Source organism: Alligator sinensis, unplaced genomic scaffold (genome assembly GCF_000455745.1).
Source record: "Alligator sinensis unplaced genomic scaffold, ASM45574v1 scaffold314_1, whole genome shotgun sequence".
In the NCBI taxonomy this organism is placed as follows: domain Eukaryota; kingdom Metazoa; phylum Chordata; order Crocodylia; family Alligatoridae; genus Alligator; species Alligator sinensis.
Genome location: NW_005842703.1, coordinates 224965 through 247262, shown reverse-complemented (window position 1 = coordinate 247262; position 22298 = coordinate 224965). Strand labels below are relative to the sequence as shown.

General features: G+C 43.4%; 1 protein-coding gene across 1 annotated transcript in view; it reads right to left on the bottom strand.

The window, feature by feature from the left end:
* Positions 1 to 22298, bottom strand: part of LOC102385462 (cytosolic phospholipase A2 epsilon-like) — a 50428-nt gene extending 28130 nt beyond the window's left edge. The window contains exons 1-7 of the mRNA XM_006034080.2: positions 22272 to 22298; positions 21816 to 21899; positions 14329 to 14401; positions 10567 to 10703; positions 6853 to 6984; positions 1141 to 1181; positions 618 to 660 (exon numbers count right to left, since the gene is read on the bottom strand). Coding sequence (XP_006034142.2) covers positions 618 to 660; positions 1141 to 1181; positions 6853 to 6984; positions 10567 to 10703; positions 14329 to 14401; positions 21816 to 21899; positions 22272 to 22298 — 537 coding nt within the window. The remainder of the gene's footprint in view (positions 1 to 617; positions 661 to 1140; positions 1182 to 6852; positions 6985 to 10566; positions 10704 to 14328; positions 14402 to 21815; positions 21900 to 22271) is intronic.

Below are 22298 nucleotides of genomic sequence, written 5' to 3'. Positions count from 1 at the left end.
CTGCCTATGCAGGGGGTCGGACTCGATGATCTATTGAGGTCCCTTCCAACCCTAACATCTATGAATCTATGAATCTATACTTTAAATTTTTTTTGCCAAAAAGTGACAATGTAGGACACCAGTAATTGTTATGTGGTCCTTAGGTAAAAGGTTGAGGGCTGTGCCATATTAAAAGGCAACTAGATTGGGAGCTGAAGCTCATCACTGTGTTTCACTAATTGTCATTATTCAACAATACAGGACTTTGAAGGGGATGTGAAAGTGCTTTCAGCTTTAATATTCTTATTACAGCATCCCCCAACAAGAGAGACTGAAATAATGTAACATAATTGCTTCAAATGTTACTTCCTTTCCTTTCCTTTGATCAGCAAGCATGTCAGAAAAGTGGAGGGTTTGGGTAATTTCGCATCTCTTCCAGCCCAAGGCTTTCACAACATGAAAATTGTGTGGGTCTGCGGACTGTCAAGAAGTTCAAAACTTCTGATTTCAGCATGCATCTCAACAGAAAAAAGTGGTTAAGAGTTCTGCATATGGGGTCATTCACTCCCCCTCTAATTCTAGCTGAACCATGAGTATTGATATGTAATGCAGAGATTAGCATAGAAAATACAAGTTACCACTAATACTCCATTAGTAACAGTGTTTTCAGGAACAGCTGAACTGAAAAACAAAAAGAGACATACAAGTATTTCAAAACTGATTTACAGAAGCACAGGTAAATTTTTGCTTGATTTTTGTCTTGCTCACTTTTGTTCTCAATCTTTCTACATCAGCCTTTCTAGCCACTCCTTTCCTTCACTTTGGTCTTGTGTCACTACCTGCCTCTGCACCCATCTTCTCATGCTCAGTCTGTCTCCAAAATAACCTCACATTCTCAACTCCTTCAATCAATTTTGTCTTTGTTTACCTTTTTCGTCTCTCTTTCGACTGGATTATAAAATAAATAGCCACATTCACCTCAAAATCAGTTATGTATATCATTCCAGTCTGGATTAATTGGAAAATGAGTCATTAGAGGGAGAGGAGTGGGGAGAATCTAAGGATGTGGCAGGCATACAGGGCCCCTTCTGTATCACTGGTTCCATCTCACCAAACAGCCTCTTGCAATGACAGATTATATAACATTTTATTTTTGCTTACATATTTTCCAGTGCAAACTCCACTTCCAGCTCTTCCTGGGTCTGAGAATGAAAAGAAGGAAATTAACAAAATCATGCAATAAACCTTCTCTCTTAGAGACAGTCCTGTTAATTGACTCTTTTTCCAGACTGGCACTATTTAGAAGTGTTCATTCTATTGCAGAAAATAGAACTCTAGGCTAGGTACAGACAGTCAAAAAGCCCAAGGCGGAATCAATCTAAGTTATACAGTTTTCTATAAGAGGAGTAGTTTAGATTGGTAGTGAAGAGAACACACAATCACCCTTGTGGGGTGGGGTGCAAATCTTAAACTGAGTTCTCCCATTTTTAAACCAGTCTGTGTGCACCAAACTTCTGTTCTGTTATGGATATAGACTGGATTCTGATTATCTATACCAGTAAAAATACAATGTTTGTATCTGGCCCTAATAAATTTGTCAATTGGATATCAAAAGTGACAAACAAAAATTCTCTAAAAGTTTGCAACAGGGGACCTATAACCTTTGGCTTTCTCCAGGCTTCACTAGATCTGTGTGGGAGAAGAGCACAAGGACAAGCATAGAACAGACTGTTCCTATGTGCATGAGCTATGCTGAGGAGTACCAGGGTTTTACCAACAGGCTGCAACTGAGAGGAAGAGGGGAATGCAGCTTTTGAAAATTCATTTGTACAAGGCTCAAAAGTTGGAAATCACTCCTTGCGATTGGCACTTGTTTGCTGTTTAAGAAGAACACAGTCTTACAAGTTGCAATGGGCAATGCAAATTATGTTGGAGAAATGCTTAAGCAGTGAGATGTTGCCACAACAGGACCTTTTCCTACAACAGCTGACTAAATGGGGAGCTTGAAGAAGGGCAGATCCTGGATGGAGCAGGGGAGTATTTTGAAAAAGAGCAAAAAAGTTTCTTTGCAGTAGGCATTCTGCCAAAAAAAGCTCAGCTGGTGGTGCGTGGAATGCTCTACAGCAAAATCTTAGAAAGTAGACACCCTAAATAAAACTAACAAGAGGGATTGAAGGACCAGGATGGGGAAGAAGACAGTTTTCCAAAACAAGGGCTTTGTCATTGGAATGGAATAATTAGCAGGATGGAACACTGTGTTAACGTAACTATCTTGTGTTAACACAGTTTTCTTCAAATGGAAATCTGTATATTTTTTAACAGAAGTATAACAAGCAGAATTTACCCATGCATGGAATTACTAAACAGTTCCCAGATAAGCTGCTTCTGCCACCTCCTCTGCCAACCCCACCTCCTCTGCCAACCCTAGCCATTGCTCTTAAAGCAGCAGCGCCAGCAGCCTGGGACTGTTTTGGAGTTCCCAGCATGGGTAAACTGTGGGGCTGCTCCTGCTGCCAGAATATAGTTTCATAGTTTCTAGAGTTAGAAGGGACCTGGGCAGATCATCTAGTCCGACCCCCTGCCATGGCAGGAAAGAGTACTGGGGTCAAACGACCCCAGCAAGATGGTCATCTAACCTCCTCTTAAAAACCCCCAGGGTGGGAGCCTGCATCACCTCACTTGGAAGCTGGTTCCAGACCCTAGCCGCCCTGACCGTGAAGTAGCGCCTCCTGATGTCCAACTTAAACCTTCCCTCCGCCAGCTTGTGACCGTTATTCCTGGTCACTCCTGGTGGCGCTCGGGGGAGCAGGGACTCCCCCAGTGCCTGTTGATCCCCCCTGACTAGTTTATAGCAGGCCACAAGATCCCCCTTCAGCCTTCTCTTCTGGAGGCTGAACAGGTTCAGGTCCCGTAACCTTTCCTCATAGGACCTGCCCTGCTGTCCCTTGATCATGTGAGTGGCCCTCCTCTGGACCCTCTCAATGCTGTCCACATCCCTCTTAAAGTGCAGCTCCCAGAACTGGATGCAGTACTCCAGCTGCGGCCTGACCAGTGCCGCATAGAGGGGGAGGATCACCTCCTTGGTCCTGCTTGAAATGCATCTGTGGATGCACGACAAGGTACAGTTGGCCTTCCTAGCCGCCTCCCCACACTGCCGAGCCATGTTCATCTTGGAGTCAATAATGACTCCAAGATCCTTTTCCACCTCCGTGCTGACTAGAGGGGAGTTCCCCAGCCTGTAGGTATGGTGCTGGTTGTTCCTCCCCAGGTGCATCACCTTGCACTTGTCTGTGTTGAACCCCATCCTGTTCTCCTCCGCCCATCCTTGTAACCTGTCACGGTCCGACTGTAGCCTGTTGCTCCCTTCTATTGTGCCCACACCCCCCACATCTTGGTGTCATCAGCAAATTTGAACAGGGTGCTTTGCACCCCCTCATCCAAATCACTGATGAAGATGTTGAACAGGGCGGGCCTGAGGACCGAGCCCTGCGGGACCCCACTGCCCACGTCCTTCCAGGCCGAGAAGGACCCATCCACTACCACCCTCTGGGTGCGGCTCTCTAGCCAGTTGGCAACCCATTGGACTGTGTGGGTGTCTACGCCACAGTCCCCCAGTTGCCTAATGAGAACGGGGTGAGAGACAGTGTCGAAAGCCTTCCGGAAGTCCAGGAAGACTATATCCACTGCTACCCCTGCATCCAATGATTTAGTGACCTGATCGTAGAAGGCCACCAGGTTGGTCTGACATGACCTGCCGCTGATGAACCCGTGCTGGTTGCCCCTGAGCATGCATTTCCCTGCTGGCCCCTCCTGGATGTGTGCCAGAATAATTTTCTCGAACAGTTTGCCCAGGATCGAGGTAAGACTGACTGGCCTATAGTTTCCCGGGTCCTCCTTCCTCCCCTTTATGCAGGAAAGGAGGGGAATTTTGGCACCCTTCCTAACTTAGCACCAGGGAAAATGCTCTTCTCACTTACCTCTAGCAATAGCTATGCTACTCATTTTGAACATAAAGTAAAACTATGAATTAGTTGCCATAAGCAGGTCTGCAGGTCTCAGACCAGAGAGACTAACAGACTAACTTTTTTTTATTAACTCTCTTTTTATTCCAACTGTACACCAGAGTTTAGCCTTCATGACAAGTCTAAGAAACACAAGGCCTAGCCTGAAAATGTATGTGCCTAAAAGTGTCAGAACCTGACCTGTAACGTGCGTCTATTCTTATGCTCTTCTGACATGTCCATCATCTTAGCATCTTAGTGCATGCACACACAGAATAATGGTTTTTTACTTATATGAATCTATGAGGTAGGCTATGCCTATCTCAGTGTTAGAGATAGGGAAACTCAGATAAAAAGCGATATGAGGATTTGGCTTAAGCCGTGACTCAGTGAGTCAGTGTTGTAACAAGGAATAACTAAGTTTTCCTAACCCGCAACACATCACTCTTTTCCCATCATCCAGCCCTTCTTTTAAGGCAAGCTGTTTAAACGCATGCAAATGAACAAATATCTGCAACCAATTATCACAGCTGGAGCTTGAGACATTGCCTATTATTAAAGTTCTCCAGAACAGCACATGCAGGATATCCTCAGTTGCCCAAACCCTTGATTATCTATGTGGCAACTTTTTTTTTTTTAACTTGCAACTTTAGGTATTGTGTAATAACTAGGGACCTACTTAATTCACAATTTTGCACAAACTGCAAAATCTGTGAAATTAACAGAAAAATAAATAAATAAATAAAATGCTCTCTCCCCAGTGGAGTCCAGCAGCCCTTGCTAGTGGGAGGGAAGGCGCCAGTTGGCAGGGCAGCATGAAGGGCAGCAGACAAGACAGCAGCTACCCCCTCATCCCTCCTTCCCCCGCTGGGGCCTCTCTGCCAGCCAGCACCGAGGGAAGGAACAGCACATATGGTATGGCAGCTGCCCCCCTTCCCTCCTCCCCCCCTTTGCCCCCCCCAGGTCCTCTCTACCAATCAGCACCAAGGGATGGGGCCGCTGCAAAATGCCCACAAAAATCGGTTGTGTGTGCTGCAAGTGGGCCCTTCTTGCAGACAGCACCAGGGTCAGGGCTGGACTATATCAGACCCGATCATGCCACAGATGGACCCTAGGGAACAGAAGTGCCCTAAGGTGCTCCAAAGTGGAGTGCCTTCATCTGATTCCTTATCAAATGAGTGTTAGTTTTTCACACAATCAGCCACTCTTGAAGCACTCTGCAGCTACCCACACGTGTCACAGCATACCTGTAGAGCACTTTCAGGGGACCAATCACACAACAAACATAACTTCTGTCTGTGCCCAATGTCATACTAATGTAACTATCCTGCTTCTGGTACCCAAGCTATTTAATTCAGAGCTAATCCTGGCATCTCTGTACAGCATTACAAAGCATACAGTAGAGAACAGGACAATCAGAAATCAGCCAGTGTCCTTTAGTTTTAACCAAATACAAGACCAGCTCAACTGCAAGCCCATCTTAACAGCAACTGTCCAACTGAACAGGAAATTCACTGAAAACATTCTTCATTACCCTGAAGTTAAGGGTCCTTGTTAGGATTACTATACATTCAGGTTTTTCCAGACATGTCTTTTTTGGACCCCTGTCCTCGTGTCCGGGTGGGTTTTTAAAATTTGAGCAAATGTCCACGTTTTTGCTTTTCCTCTGCTTTCCCAGACTGGTTGCCTGGACCTGGAAGCAGCAGGCAAGGTGATTGACTGTCAGGGGTCATATGGTCTGCATGCGGGCCCCAGTAAACTGCTCCCAGGTAAGAGACACAGAGTGTGTGTTTGCATGTGTGTGTTTGTGTATGTGTGCACGCGCTGTGTGGACAGCAGGTCTGGGGAGGCAGGGGCTGCAGGTTGGGAGGGAGAGGTACCAGCAGGGCTGCGGGGGCAGGCAGGGAGCTGCAGGCCAGGAGTGCAGGGTGGGCACCAGCAGGGCTGGAGGGCAGGGGGCTGCAGGTCAGGAGTGTGGTGCACCAGCAGCACTGGGGGAGCAGGGGCTTGGGAGTGAGGGGCAGAGGCAGGGCATGGGCATATCAGTGCCCCTCCCCAATCATATACCCCTCTCCCCACTACCCCCTTCCCCTCCCGCCCACAGATGTCCTTTTTTAGTACAAGAAATATGGTAACCCTACATGTCTAGTGCCCCTTGAGTTCAGTAAAACACAAACCTCTGAAAACCAAGAAATGCAAAAGTAAGCTACATGAGAAAGAAGCCTTAATACATTACCTTTTTTTTGAGCAATGTGCCCCAGCTCATCCCCAACACATATTCAAAACACTGCTTTTGAAGATTCTGAAACATTCAGGAAATAGGATGTTTGGCCACCATAGAAATCTAACACTTCCTCTTTAGCAAGAGCAAAATTTCAGATTTGGAAAGGTGTACTGAATCAGAGGTACCTTCCTTAAACAAAACATGAAGCCAATTCCATGGACTACTGGCTATTCCAGGGTGCGTCTCTTTCCCTGTTCAGGAAAAGTTTTAAAGATTGTAGTTGTCTGGATGTAGAACAATGTCCCATCCAGCTCTAATCATAAAGTATGCCTATAAGTTAAGAAAAATAAGATTGCACAGGTTACTTTAGTTCTGGCTTTCCCTAAGTTTTGAGTTTTTGACTTCACAACCTTAAAGGGGCTTTTTAAATAAAATGAGAGAATATGGGAGAGACTGAGTGCTCATATAATCTTTTAGATGCAATGCAATTTAAGAGAGAAATTTAGAATTGTTCATTGTTTCACCTCGCTCAGGTTGGTTCATAGAATCATAGAAAATTAGGGCTGGAAGGGACCTAAGGAGGTCATCTAGTCCAACCCCTGCTCAAAGCAGGACCATCCTCAACTAGATTATCCCAGCCAATCTCACCTTTGGATTCAACTCAAAGTTCAGGCACACTTTTCCTCCAAGCTGGATATTAGCTATGTCAAAACGAACAGTGAAGAGGTGGTCATCTGGGGTGACTGTATCTTCATCACAAATTTTCAGCTCCAGGATGTTCTTGGGGACAGAGGTAAATAATGCTGTAAATGCTACATTGTATGCTCACAGTCCAAGGAGCAAGAGGAATAATGAGGCATAGTTTATATATAGCCTACGTATCAAAGACACACAGATTATGAACTGCCCCAGTGTGGAACCTCATTTATTTTAATGGGTCTCGGATCAGATATAAGTTTCCACCCGGTAGATCATATTTCAAAATTACGCAAGGAAAACAGATACAAGATATGACAATGCAATCTCTATTCTGAAATGGTAATCTCTTCAGAAAATTTCCTGAAAAGACATGTTTGTTCATGTGGATGATTCTGTATATAGATTTATGATATATGTGATGGTGTTATGCAAGTGATAAATTGTAGAGCTATATTTGGTGTGTTTTATATATATATATATATATTATGCACCTTTGACTACATTGCCTGCACTCTATTCCTGCTGGGACTAATTTTGACATGCCACTACTTTCAGCAGCTTCAAATAGTTAAAAACAAAAAACAACATTCCCTTCTCCCCCAGATGTGTCCTTATCTTTTTAAAAGGTTACTGGTCTGAAGTGCAGCCTAGGTATTCTTCAGCTGTAGATTAGAAATAGGATTTCTCTCTTCTAAGGGCTCAAAATGAGCGTGTACAGAGATGGAATGGTTTATACTAGAAGGGTTTCATCAGAACCACTTTATAGTTAGGGAGACCGTATGGGACAATGTGAAAATTGGGACCCTGTCCCCTAGCCCTTATCCCAAGTCAGCAGAACTGCTACAGGCAGAGGCAGGGGCAGGGCAGCATGGTATAGCTCTGGAATTACTATTCAGGAAGCTAAGAGACTCAATGGCCTGTTAATGACCCGTTGTTCTTTACTTCACATACGTTAATAATCATCTCCCCTTTTTAATGGTCATTCCACTAATCAAGCTAATCTAGTTTAGGGGCAATTTTGCTGTCTGCTAGGGCTTCCTATTTCACAGCTCAGGACACTCCACCTCCACACCGGACTGTGCCCTGCACCCAGGATGCTCATTTTAATTTTCACCTGCCAGCCAGGACAGGCCTCCAAAATCTGGGACTGTCCCAGCCAAACCAGGATATAAGGTCACCCTAATTACAGTGATCTTCATACTTCACAAGCAAGCTTGCTAGTCATGAGTGAATAATACAAATATTTCAACTTCATGCTGATAAACTGTGATATGAGGAAAAGTGAGACCCCACTATGTAAGGAGTAAGGTAATATCCCTCAAAATAATTTGTAAGCCCTCCACTGCAATGGCCAAGATCCTTTGAAGGGTGCCTGAGGTACGATGAGATAAGCAAGGTGCGAGGAGACAGGCAGGTAAGCACAGGTTCAGGCTTGTCCCTGTCTGGTCAACCCCCCACCCCTACTGCCTGGCCTCTCTGCAAGGAGGCAAGCACTGTAATATATAAATTACTTTTTGAAATCAGATGCCACCCAATTTACAAAATTTCTGGAGAACCGCCTCGAGTCTAATGAGGGTGTCTTGAGTCCAAAAAGGTTGAAAACCACTGCTTTAGTGATTTGCTCAATGTCCTGTTACTTAGAAGTTGCCAGAAACCAATAAGAAAAACCATATGAAAATAGCTAGGCTTTCAGTGTTTTTGTGGTGTCCATAAGCAACTGGGTCTATGTGGTTTCTTCACACTCCTGAAGAGCAAAACAAACAACTGTTCTGCATATAAATTATAAATATGTCTCATTTAAATTCCTGCATTATGACAGTTCACCAATAGTAGTGATGTCATTGACTTGAGGCAGTCACAACTGTACCAGCCAGTTTGAAAAGTAGAAACTGGGTGCAACCAAAAAAGAACCGTTCTGGATAGCTAAGGTCCATGCAGTGAGCCACTGTGCAGTCATAGGAGCATAGGACTGAAACGGACCTCCTAGCTAAAGTCCAGTCCCCTGGCTTTCCTAGGCAAACACAATTTGAATTGAGAGGCTGTAATCCTCCTGTTTCATATTATACTTCCAAGTGCTTTTCCTTAGTATTATACTTCTCAGACTAGCTAAAGCTATAGTTCGTTCCACATGATGATATTCATCGTGAATATTTTTTTAAATTTATACCTTCTGTCACTGCAAACAATGTTACCATAATTTATTCCTTGGTAGTGTAAGAGTGATGCTGTAGCTGTGAGGCTCCAGAAACTATGTGGGAAGCAAGAATTTCTCAGGGTGATTTTTTTTTATTGGACCAACTATGTAGTAGGGATAAAATTAGACAAGCTTTCAAATGCAAAGCAATCTTTGTCATGGGGACATGGTAATAATGATGGATGGATATGGATGCAGGTTATGGAAGGCAGCACAGCAGCTAGCCAAAAAGTGCAGCAAGAACTCTTTCCTAGACATTAGCTATACTGGTTGAGTGTAATGTGGTTGGGGGAGGGAACCACATTGACTGAAAGGTAAGTGTGGGGCTCGAGCTGGATGTAGAGGTTGGAGGTATACTGTTTGCATCTTCTCCCCCACTCATCCTTCCCCACAATTACTGTAACAGCTAGGGTTACCATACGTCCAAGTTTTCCCAAACATGTCCTCTTTTTTGGACCTCTGTGCTGCATCCGGGCAGGTTTTAAAAATAAGAGGAAATGTCTGGGTTTTCTGCTTTCCCAGGCTGGCTGCTTGGGACTGGGAGAAGCAGGCAAGCTGATTGGATGTTGGGGGAGTCACATGGTCCCCACGGGGGCTCTGGCAAGGAAGAGAGAGAGAGAGAGAGAGAGAGAGAGAGAGAGGGCACACGCGCAATGTGGAAGCTGCTTGGGCAGCAGAGATGGGGGGTAGGGGGCTGTGGGTCAGGAGTGAGGGGCACCGACAGCACTAGGGGGCAGGGGCTGTGGGTCAGGAGTGAGGGGCATGGGGTACAGGATGGGTGACTGTGGGCTGGACGTGCAGGGCACTGGCAGCACCATGGGGCTGCAGGTCAGGAGTGAAGGGCACCAGCAAGGGGTGGGAGCAGGGTACTGCTGTCTTGGAGTAAGGGGCTCTGGCAGGGTTGGGGTCAGTGGGTCCAGAGTGAGGGGCAGCAGCAGGGCTGGGGGGCATGTGGCTTGTCAGTGAAGGGCAACAGAATGGGCAGGGGCAGGACACCAGCATATCACTGCCAGTCCCCACCACCATATTCCTCCTCCCTCCCCACCACCCCTGCCCCATCCCATCCCGTGACAGATGTCCTCTTTTTTGGACCTGGAAATATGGTAACCCAAGTAATAGCACTATGTATGACCATACTGAACAGTCAGCTTATTGTTGCTGCAGAAAGAGGAATGTAAAAGCATGTAGGTGGGAAGGGGTTAGTAGCAAAATGCTTAACACGTGAAGCTAAAGATGCTCTGGGTGACCCTGAGAAGACTCCCACCATTTTTGTGTTTCAAATGAAACCAGGTACTCAGCAGCCAAACACTGATGGTATGGTATGATTTTAAGTTTTTAGGGCACTTAGTTAGTGCAAGTAGTATGAAATGCAGGGTGCAGAACATCTGGAACTCCTGACTCAGGTGATATCAAGAGGCCTGCTATGGAGATCCTCCAAGTGCTGACAGGAGGGAAGCTGCTGGTCTTACCTTGACTTGTCTTTGTACTATGAAGTAGAAAGTCTCATTCCAGATAGGGTTTTTGCAGTTAAAGATAGTTCTAGTCCGGGCTTCCTCAGCAGAAGCTGTTGGTAGCCACAGGCACACATAACAATCAGTTTGGCTCACTGTATAAAAAAGGTGTGTAGCAATTAGCTTTGTGAATATTGAGCTTTTCATTTCAGTTACCTAACTGAAAAAATATTATTTGCAATAGACTCAAAAATAGTGTTCAACTTAAACAAAACATTTAGGGTGTGGGCACAGGAATGTGCATGTAGCCCCCTCAAAAGGGCTGAAGCTAGTACCAGTCTAATTGTTATGCGTGAACAACCTGACAATGATCCAAATGCAGCAAACCTGCTCCATTTCTCAGCTGGTTCACACAACAATTAGAATATACCAGCTGCTGCCCTTTTAAAATATTTCCCTTTGAAAATGTTGTTTTGAATATATTGAAAATATTTAAATGAAATAGTTTTGTGATTTTTTTAAACATTTATTTCAGGCTAAATGATTTGTTGGATTCCATCAAAGTTTCTGCAGTTTCCAGCAGGGCTGTGCAAAACAGCACCATTCCACCTTGACTACAGTTTCAACATTTTGATGGAACAGTGCTTCATTTCGAGTTTCATTTTGTTTCATTTCATTTAATTTTGAAAGCACTGATCTGTTTCATTTCTTCTGAACTATTTTGCTGTTTCGAGATTATTTTGACGTTTTGCCTGTAAGCTATAACGGGGAAGAACAAAGCTGCCTATAACTTTGCCATTTCTTGCCTGATTTGGATGAAACGTACAGAGATGGTAGCCTCTTCTGAAGGCATGAAGCCTGCCAAGTTTCAAAGAGATAGATGCAGAGGTTTCTGGGAAACTGCACCTCAGCAGGGTGACAAGCAGGAGCTGGGGAGCAGGAGCAGCCTCCTGCGATCCAGCAGGCAGATTGGGGGCCTGCACCTCCAGGAGGGCTGTGAGGCTCTGCTGGACTCCTCCCGGGGGTGTGGGTGGGCCCCTATCTGCCTGTAAGATCACAGGAGGCTGCTCCTGCCGCCTGGGATGGTGCTGGTCACAGCCCGCACCCAGCTCTGGGAAGACTGGTGGTGCCGCTGGCCCCAGGATGCAGAACCAGCCTTCTGTCATCCGAAAGGCAAATCGGGGGCCTAGCCGCACCCCTGGGAGGGCTGGGAGGGCCCTGCTGGACTCCTCCTGGGGGTACGGGCCCCGATCTGCCTGCCAGATCACGGGAGACTGCTTCTGCCGCCTAGAGCCAGTGGCAGCACCAATCTTCCCGGTGCTGGGTGCGGGCTGCACCCAGCGCCAGTGCCAGGCAGCAGAAACAGAGTCCTGCGATCTGGCAGGCATATCAAGGGCCCGCACCCACAGGAGGAGCCCAGCAGAGCCCCACAGCCCTCCCATGGGTGCGGGCGGGAGGCAGCTGCTGCCACCTGGGACCGATGCTGGGCGCAGCCCGCACCCAGCACAGCTCCATGGAGCTGAGCCCAGTGGAGGGATGCGGAGTAGGGCCCCAGTGCTGAGCTCCACCTCCCTCCACCAGGCTCAGCTCCCAGCAGGTCACACCCTGTGGAACTCAGCCCGGTGGGGAAGATCTCAGCGTAGCATTGGGGATGCACTCCGCTTCACTCCACCAGGCTCAGCTCCCAGAGGCTTGCAGCCCCGTGGACCTGAGCCCAGTGAGGGGAATCAGAGTGCAACCCTGGTGCTGAGCTCTGCCTCCCTCCACCAGGCTCAGCTCCCAGCAGCTCGCAGCCCCGTGGAACTCAGTCCAGTGGCGGGAGGTGTAGCGCAGCACCAGTTTTGCCCGCCTTCCGGCACTGGGCTGAGCTCCATGGGGCTAGCAAAGCCAATCGGAGCACAGCCCAGTAGCAGGCAGTGGGCAGAGCCAGTGCTGCGTTCCCATCAGCTCCGCCAGCCCCACAGAGCGCAGCCCAGCGATGGGAGGCAGGGAGAGCCAGGGCTGTGCTCCCTGCTGGGCTGAGCCACATAGGGCTCCAGAGCAGCTCGGAGCGCAGCCCTGGCTCTCCCTGCCTCCCACTACCTGGCTGCTTTGAAATTTGAAACGTTTTAACTGCCCTTGTTTCATTTCAAGGCTGTTTCAACGCTCTTCATTTTCTTTTGATTTCACCATTTCAAGCTCAAAATGAGTCAAAACAGCATCAAAACGAAACAGCCAGCAAAGCTTCGCACAGCCCTAGTTTCCAGCTCCCAAAAGTGTATTTCTCAACAAATTGACTCTTTACCAAAAATAATTTTAAAAACAATTTACTAGTTGTAAACGTAATACTGAGATTAATAGTAATGAAAAGACAAATACACAAGAGAAACGGGAAAAAAAAAAGAGTACAGCAACTGGTTTCTCACAGCACCTTCAAACATGCATCCTACCCAGAGAGGAATGGCAGTGTGGGAAGCTGGCCAATTGAGAGAGTTGTTGCTTCTGAAATTGAGAGAAAGGATACTCTTTCTTGTTAAAAAAGGGAGGGGGAGGAAGTAATTTTCTTTCTTATTAAAATTGCTGTTTGTTTTCTCAACTACTGGTAATCTAAAATAATAGAGGTGGTTTGGCCTGTTAGTCTGAAGTCAATCAGAAAGTAGGGCAAGGTGACATCTTAGGGCATTTATACATGTGCTCCAGGAGTGTCTGCTGGGGGGAGGGGGGTGCTTTAATTAGAACAGCTCCAAGAGCCACTCTAATAAAAGTGCCCAGAGCATCTTGTGTATCAGCATCCCTGCACTTCCAAATGGTAGCAGGGGTGCTATTTATAAAGCTTGCTGAATGAGCTTTAGATAAAACACCCCCACCTCCATTTTGAAATGTGGGGATGCTGATACATGAAATGGCAGAGGCTACTGGAGTGTGGTAATTACCGTGCTGTAATTACAGCGTATCAGAGCAGCCTCTCTGCTCATGCATACGTGCCCTATGGCACCTTAGAGACTATCTGGTTCAAAATTGGCATAAAGTTTTAGAAACTTATGCCAGCTGTGAACCAGTTAGTCTCTAAGGCCACATCCACACGAGCATAGATGTTTGTTCCCCTGGGGACAAGAATCAGTGGCACACCTTATGCTACTTGTCCCCAGGGAATGCCTCTGCCACATAGCCTCTAACACATGGCAGGTTACACTGGGTGGGGTAGGGGAGGCTAGGGCCAGAAACTGTACTGGCCCCAGAAGACTTACCTGGGGTCTGGGAGCCTCAGGGAGCTGCAGCCATGGCAATCCTGCCACCAGAGCCCTGGTCAGCAGCTGGAGTGTGGCTCTGACAGAGCAGGCTCTGGCTCTGGGCAGTGCACACTGTCCCCATATGCACCACCCCACTTTTTTTGCATGGATTTTTTTTACACCAGGGTCAAAAAAAACCCTTGCACTGCTACCTTGCAGCATGGAGAACACATGAACTTGTGGTGCTGCAGATGGGTCTGCAGTGCTATACACCACACGGCCACACTCATCTGGACATGGCCTAAAGTGCCACACCTTACATTACCTTCTGCCTGACTTAGTCTTACCTTCTTCATATTTCAAAATATGTAATATAGATATATACCCCCTATCCACCCAAAAACATCTTTATAAGGTGTTACTTTATAAAAATCTTTATAATAAGGTATAATACAGAGAAACTAACAACAATTCAGACTACATGTAATAACTGATAACCAATTGATAATCAATTGTAGTTTGAATAGTTTCAGAAATATAAGAAAGCTGTAGGAAGAGCAGAAATACTCACAACAATCTGCCTTACGGAGATTTCTCATCCTGACAACTTTCACAGTGAGCAAGCACAATGGTGTTCCTTCTTGCTGCAAGCCAATGGAAAAAAATGATGACTAGGGAAATATGGAGATAATTAACTCTGTGTATTTCATTACATAGCAGACATGAAGAGAGAGAAAAAATAAATATCTAAAAAATATAGTTAGCATAGTAAGCAATCAGTGCAAATAAAAATATTCCATAGATGAGCTTCACTGTAATTTTTGTACTGAAATACTTCCTCATGCCTAGACAGCATCCTATGATTACTGACAATCAAAATCTCATGTTCCCTCTTCCTGTTTAGCTATGTTTTTAATATGATTGGATTTTTTACATCAATTTCATTTGAAGAGGTTATTTTTTTATTGCAATTCCTAAAGGAATAGAAAAAAATACCTAAAAAGTATTATTTCAAGAAAAGCAAAATATCAACTTTGTAAAATCCAGCTGCTTGCAGTGAACACTATAACTGCATACACATGAAAATTCTCCCAGGTTTGTTCTCCTGGTAGAGAAACTTGCTCAGAGCTATGTGTACAGATATTTGATTGCCGAGGCCCTGAAAAGTAGAGACCTTGCAGTGCCGACACTGTACAGCGGGGGGTGAGGGGAAAGGGCTGTTCACACATCTCCACATACTCTGCAGGCTTCTTCAGTCTGCCTGGTGACAGGCCTGCTGCCTGTCACCAGGCAATCAGTGCATAGGGCAGCCCTGATTGCCTGACCCAGATTACCCATGGTCAGGCTGTGTTTCCCTGCAGCACAATATGGGGATTCTAAAGGTGGCATGTTCTGCTCCCTGCTGGAGTAGCAGAGTCCAGCAAAACACTGGCCCCTTGGAGGGGATGGGGGAGATGTTAGAAGACTGTGTTTTCTTCTGAGATGAGCCACAACACGTACAGACATTTGATCTCCCAGGAGAAACTCTGGCTGTTTCCCAGGTTATTTTTTTCCTGGAGAAGCCATTTTTATTTTGGGAGAAAAAGCCTGAACATCTATACATTTGTGGCTTCTCCTGAGAGACCAGAAACTCCCAGGAGAAACTGAATGTCTGTACAAGGTCAATAGGATTGTCTTCTCAACTCTCAGGTGGAGGACAGCTGATCAGAGCCCACCATTTTCCAGTGTGTTGAATAGAAAATGGATGAAAATAACATGCTTCTTCCTTGATTAAGGATAGCTGCCCTTTTGCCTTCTCCCTCACATTATGGGTCATCATCTGAGCACTTATTCATGGGTTAACAGCATCATTTATACAGTTCTGCAATGCAAGGCAATCTTAGTTTGAGAGAATCCCTGCCAACCATTTCTACCATTTTAAATCATGTGGATTCATGTACCACCAGATGTTTTGTTTGCCCCTCTGAGTACATGCATGTGTGCATACATATACATGTGCATGCACATACATGTTCACTTTGCTTTGTTTCTGAGTTTTAAGCCCAGCATATCAAAGCTAAACTCACTGGGAGGTTCTATCTTTAAGCTGATTCTGGGTAAAATCCACAGGTTGCCATAGTCTCAGATAAAATGGCTGACTTCTAACTTTGCAATAAGGCAAGTGTCTTTCAGCATTAGTTATTATTTATATTAAGGTATCGCCTATCAACTCCAATTGATATCAAGGCCCCACTCCATTAAGCAGTGTTCAAACATTCAATGAGAAAAAATACATCCTCTGAAGATCCCTCAGTCTAAATAAAGAAGACCAGATAATTGGAAGGAGAAAGGAATTTCTATTGTCCCTATTTTACAGAGAAAGAACTGAGCCATAAGAGAGATTTAAGTTGCTTGCCCAGAGTCCCCTCGGATGTCTATTGAAAGCTAAGAAATAGTCATCTCCTGAGTTCTAATCCAGTGCCTTAATTATAAAAGCACTCTTCTTTCCACAACTGTAGGGTTTTGGAAATAAGTTTCACATACTTAAGAAATAGAAGTGACAAGACTTTATAGCTGTTTTTCCTTGTTTGTTTGTTTTTTAGTTTGGTACTTTTCCTTTTCTTTCTAAAGTTTCTGATGCAAATGCAAAGAAAAAAAAGAAAGAAAATGGCCTCATTGTCTGCTGCAACAGCCTGTAGATTGCTTTTTTTGCCCCCTGGATGCAGAGAAAACTGATTTCTTGACATGTACCTAGACTTCACTCCAGCTTTCTGTTGTCTTCCTCTCAGTTCTGAGACACATTAACACAGCAAATAATTTCTACCACTCACATGTAGCTGATGGAACAAATGTCGGTACAGCATCTATTGTATCACAATATGATATTTCTTACATGGGATCATTTTATTACCCATGTCTCTAAGACTATCACAATTATAACTTACTTCACTGCTGTAATACATATGTTTGTACTCCATTGAAATTAACAGCTTCAATACCACACAATATGGGTGGAGATTTTCAAAAGTACCCAGGCCCTTACCAACATAGGTTTCACTGAAATGCTGGAAATCCTTTGCAGGGTTCCATATAAAGGGTGAAATGGTGTCATCCCTTGACATCATTATGTCCTGTCTGCCTCTATTATAATGTTGAATGCAGTCTCAGTATCTCCTCAACAATTCATAAAGCATGTAAAGCTTATGCTCAGCATAAATTGCTTTTAAAAATCTCTCCCCTATCTCCTATTCTAGCTAAAACTCTTATCTTCTTCTTTGTCTAAATAACTTCAATTTACAAAAGAAAATTATTCAACGTAACTGCTCTCCCACTCCACATATGGGTTCACAAAGTCCTGTGAAATTTACTGAGCTGAAACTTCCAAGCCAGCTTTTGTTATTACCATTTTTATTTCAATGACCACAATCCTTTAAGCAAACTCTCCTGGGTCCAGCCTTTGTAAACACAGTGTAACTGAAAAACACACAAAGTAATTACTAACCAAATTTGGAAGGATTTGCACTGCCCTGGTCTAAGATATCACTGCTCGGGTCCAAACTGAATTCAGGATTTCCAAATGTCATTTTATAGAGTCCCTGAAAGTACATAGGAGCCATGAAAAATCACATGGTAAATCTTAATTCTTCAGTAAGGAATTCCAAAGTTGTTCCAATGATGTAAGTCCTAGAAGCTAGATTTAATCTACTAGGAAGAAATGTCATATACAAAGCCCCAGTGGTAGTATCCTCTGAAATGTTTCCTGTCCATCTACAGATCCAGCTAAGCATAGTAACTTCAGGGTTTCAGTACACGGTTGGTTAAGATGATGTAATGAATGGGGTTTAAATTTCTTAGAAACTGTGAAACATCTTAGAGAAAGCTGCTTTAATCAAAATGGAACAGTGCCAGAATATCACTTAAATAAGGGTCTGGGGTCCTAAAAACTAGGGGGAAAGCCAACAGGACTGAGAAGCACATAAGTCAGACAGAGAAATACATTAAAGGTGTTTGTAAGAAATAGTATCTTTGTATATTCTAATATAAGAGTAAGAGGTATGTCAAACCTGAATTAGTGGCATAACAGGATTAGAACCGAGAAAAAAAATCTGTAAATTTATCAGTGTAATGGAGAAAGAAATTACAAACAGATATCTGGTCAAGAATAAAAGACTATAATTATGCAAATGTATGACATATAAAAGCAAAAACAGGTTAAATTGTCCTGCAATTATTAGAACCTTTCACATACAACTAGTTGTAGAAGACTCACTGAGCTAGCCTGATTAAGAAACACCACATACTGTGGCCAACAATATATTTTTTATTATTATTAGAGCCATTAAACCCTCCGCCACACTATTGTATTCCACAAGAAAAAGAGCTGAGGTTATCAACAAGTTGCACAGGCAGCCACGGTACAAAATTAGCAAGCTTTGTAATGGCTAAAGCAAAGCTGACGTTTTTAACCCTGATGTCAGGCAGAAAAGATGCAACAAATTATTACCTTGTATTAGCATAAGTGAAACATGAATGTGGGGGTGAGTAAAGGTAAAATTTAAGTCAATGGACACGATAAAATTGTCATAAAGCATGCTTATATACAAGATTAAGTAAATATAATAAAGGGTAAGGATGTAAAGAGTACAGTTGGACATGCCTTCAAGACTGTTGAAGTGACTTGCCCCAAGGTGCTGTGCTGCTGCTCTGATACCAGATGACACTACTCTGCTCTGCCTGTCCTTCAGTATTTGCCTCTGAGATGGATTTTCAGTTAAGGTCCAGTTGCTTAGTATTTTTTTCCAGACAACTTATTTTTTTTTCTTTTACTGACTTTATGGACAGGCATTTTTGGGATTGTTTTTTACAATCTGACCATAAATTCATGGACAGTTCACAACTCTACCTTTATGTTCCCAGTGCAAGTAACCAAGTAAGTATGACAGCTAGGTTGAAAGAGATTTGCTTCAGTGCAAGTACTGAATAAGCCTGAGGCTTAAGGCTTTAACAATTCTGTCGTTCCCAAACCATCACCTCCTTACAGTGCCCCTCCCCTGCCTACATTGGGCAGATGGGATGATGCTGTGTGAAAGAATGAATGAACACTGATCTGACATCAATTCCAAAAATACACAAAAAGCCCATGGCAGAACATTTTGCCCACCCTGGGTCTTCCATCACTGCCCTCAGAAAAGCTGTTCTTAAAAAACAAAACTTTTAAAACCAACTCAAATGTGGAAGAAGAAATCATCCACATGCTTGTATTCAGCATGGTCTCTGCTGTTCTGGGGGCATGTGTTCAGGTAGCCTCTTGCTCTCTGCCATTCTCAGTGTTCAGGCTACTTGGATCTGTGTGCTCCAGGAGGCCACTGCTAGCAAGCAGCCTCCTGAAACTCAGGTGCAATGCAGAAAAGAAAAAAAAGACTCAAATTCATGTTCAGTGGTGGAAGGCTCAGAGAGGTTTGTCACTTTAACAGTACACTAGCTGGTCTATTTAGCAATTCGCCCAACTCAGTAGAACTGCCTGAGACAATGATAGCAATGCCATGAATAAATTATGTTCCCCCAAGTCAATACAAAGGAACAATCCTTGCTGCACCTATATTTATACCCAAAAAACCCAAATTTTTTTTCCAATAGATTCTTACCCCAATACCTAGACTAGCTTTTATAACCCCCATGTCCCTCAATGGGTTAACTGCCTTATTTATCCCTACTGACTTATTCAACCTACCTTCAGCTGTCTCAGCAGTACCCCCTCTTCAAATCCTTTGTGTTTAAATTCCGTTCTATTTAAAACACCAGCTTTTCTGCAAGTCTTTGCATAGCATCTGAGGAAATAACCTATCACCAAAGAAAGCTCAGGCCTCTCTGAACTGGTCAGTCTTTAAGGTGCTACCCTGCCCTGCCTTCTGCCTGACTTAAGATTAACACAGCTAACTACATCTCTCAAAATAGATTCAACATTCACTTTTTCACACCAAAAGTAACGTAGTCACATGAAACTTTAGAAGGGGAGATTTCAAAGAAAGATGATTTTTCAAAAAGGGTCTAAAGGTCAAAGTCAAGGAATTCTAAGCCTAAAAGGACGCAAGCATGTTCCTTAAAACATAACACCAGAGTCTCAGAAGTCAAGCATACACAGAACAAAAAGGGGACTATGAAGGCAAAGGCAAACCTAGTATGTCAACATGGTAAGGCTCAAAATGGTTGTAATGTTGCTGTATCCAGGAAATTCCTGAAAATATTTGAGATGCAAGAGAGAAAGGGAGGTTGGTGACATTTTTTATTGAACTGTCTGTATAGTTATAGAGCAGACTTCATAGGTTGCTCTGAAGTTTCATTTAGTAATAAATAAAGTGCAACCAAATTCAAAAGCAAACCTGAAGGGGAGCAATAAGGGCAGCAATGACCAGCTCAAGTAAGAGAGGGAGGCACAAACATAGCCGCCACCACCACAATCAATATGATAGCGCTTTATGCTGCCTCACGAATTGTGGTTGCCGCAGGTGATGAGCTGCCCTGCTGTCCCCCTGATGAAATCCTACCATGTAAGCCATTAGTTATTACAAATACCTTATGTACCACTTGTGATCATTACATTTTTAGGCACAAATAGTTTCCTCCTATATGTTTGTACAGCTTCTAGCATGTTAAGATCTTGAACCTGTATGGGGCCTTTCTCTACTACCATGATCCAAATGATACTTAACTAGTAGGAAATGGTGCTTTATTCATCCTTATATAATATAAGCTTTTCCTGTTCAGGCTCTGCCATAGTTGTGTTATGTAGCAGACTTATTTCTTCATTATTCATTTGATCTGAATACTTAGATTATATTAGCCATAAATCTGATACAGTACTTAAATTATAGTGACTTTGAATCTGGTGGCCTTAAATTAAGTCAGCTGGTCAGTAAATATAGCATACTGTCTAGCTTTTGTAACTTGCAATGTATTTTAAAGCCATAATTCTTATGACAGTGGACTTTGATGAGATGTTGGTACAAATGTCATGCTGAATATGCAGTGATTTATTCCCTCCTAACATAATAATTGAATGAACTGTTAGTGATAGAAATAGCTTTACTAAAATAATCTCTTGTACTTTTATGGTACTTTCTATCTAACATCTAAGGGATCCATAAAATGTAATTATTTAAGGATCTCAACCATTTGAGTTCTCTTAAATTAGTAGTATTAATAAGTATGTACATTGTTAGAATATGTTCTGTGTCATACTTTTTAAGAACTGGTACGGATACATTTTACCCTTCAATAAAGGTCTTGAAATAGGTTGCTGTTTGTGTGCATTGTATGAATTACATTAAAAGAAATTAACATTTTTTAGAAGTCCTCAAGGAAATGGTGCGAGTATAAGGTCTTAATCCAAGAAAATAATTTTTCTATGCTGTAAAAATACACCCAATATTTTCTCTCTGGGTGATCTAGGACATAGAGCACCCAGAGAGAAAATAATTTCATATTTTAAAGCTTTTATTTTCTGTATCAAAACCAAAATTTGGCAACCAGGTGGATGGTAACATGAATTAGTCATGTCGCCTATTCTATATTTTCAATAATTCTCATAAGCATTGTTTCACCTTAAAAAATAGACAGTGCCAGCCAAGAGGAATGCTTGCCCACAAAAACCTGATTAGTTTTTAGTCCATGGAGATCCCATGCCTGGAGACCACCCGACAGACTGTTAAATGACTTTTAAAATTGGTCAGGTACCTTTAGTACCTGAAGTTTTCATTTTATTTTCCCCACGCCAAGGGACAGATCCAGTAAAAGCTTGATGTGTACCTACAGGCTAGATATCACAATTCCTAATTTAGCAAGATTATCCCCTTCTTCCTATTCTGAATCTCCACGCCATATTGATTATGTTATGCCAATGTAAACAATCCATCCACAAAAAATCCACATTTCTGTTCTCTAACTTCTGAAAATGATCATTCCCATAGTAATAAAACAAAAGCCTAGAAGAGAGATGGCTGGTGAGGGATTGATTCCAGGAAGCCCTAGCACTCTTCATCTCCCACCAATAGCTCATAAATTATGTCTATTGTTTAGTACCTTATATTCAGGGCTACGTGGCATCACATAATGTCCCCACTTAGTTGCCACCTTTTCAGATGGATTTGTCTGGGTGTGCAGGATCTGGAAAGAAAGCAGTAAGAATGGCTAATAATCATACCAGCCAATATGCATTCCCTTTCAGTTTTCATTTGAATTCAAAATTGTAATGTTTTGTGTTGAAACCAATATTTGCATAAATACTTCATTAATCCCCCAAAAGTGAAGCTATTCCTCCCTTGCACCAGGCCACCTTCTAATTTGCACTCTTCTAACTACCAGTACCCTTTCTGGGTACAAAGGAGGTACAAAAATGGCAGAGGGTTAAAGATTATTCCCTGCTAGGTCTGCTTATTTACAAAGCTGCCTTTCATAAACTTTCTCAATATTTAAAGCAAAACTCTCAATGCCTATGCTTTACTACATCTCAGGACAATGGAATAATATTATTCTTACCAAGGGTGAATTGGCTGAGGATCCCAT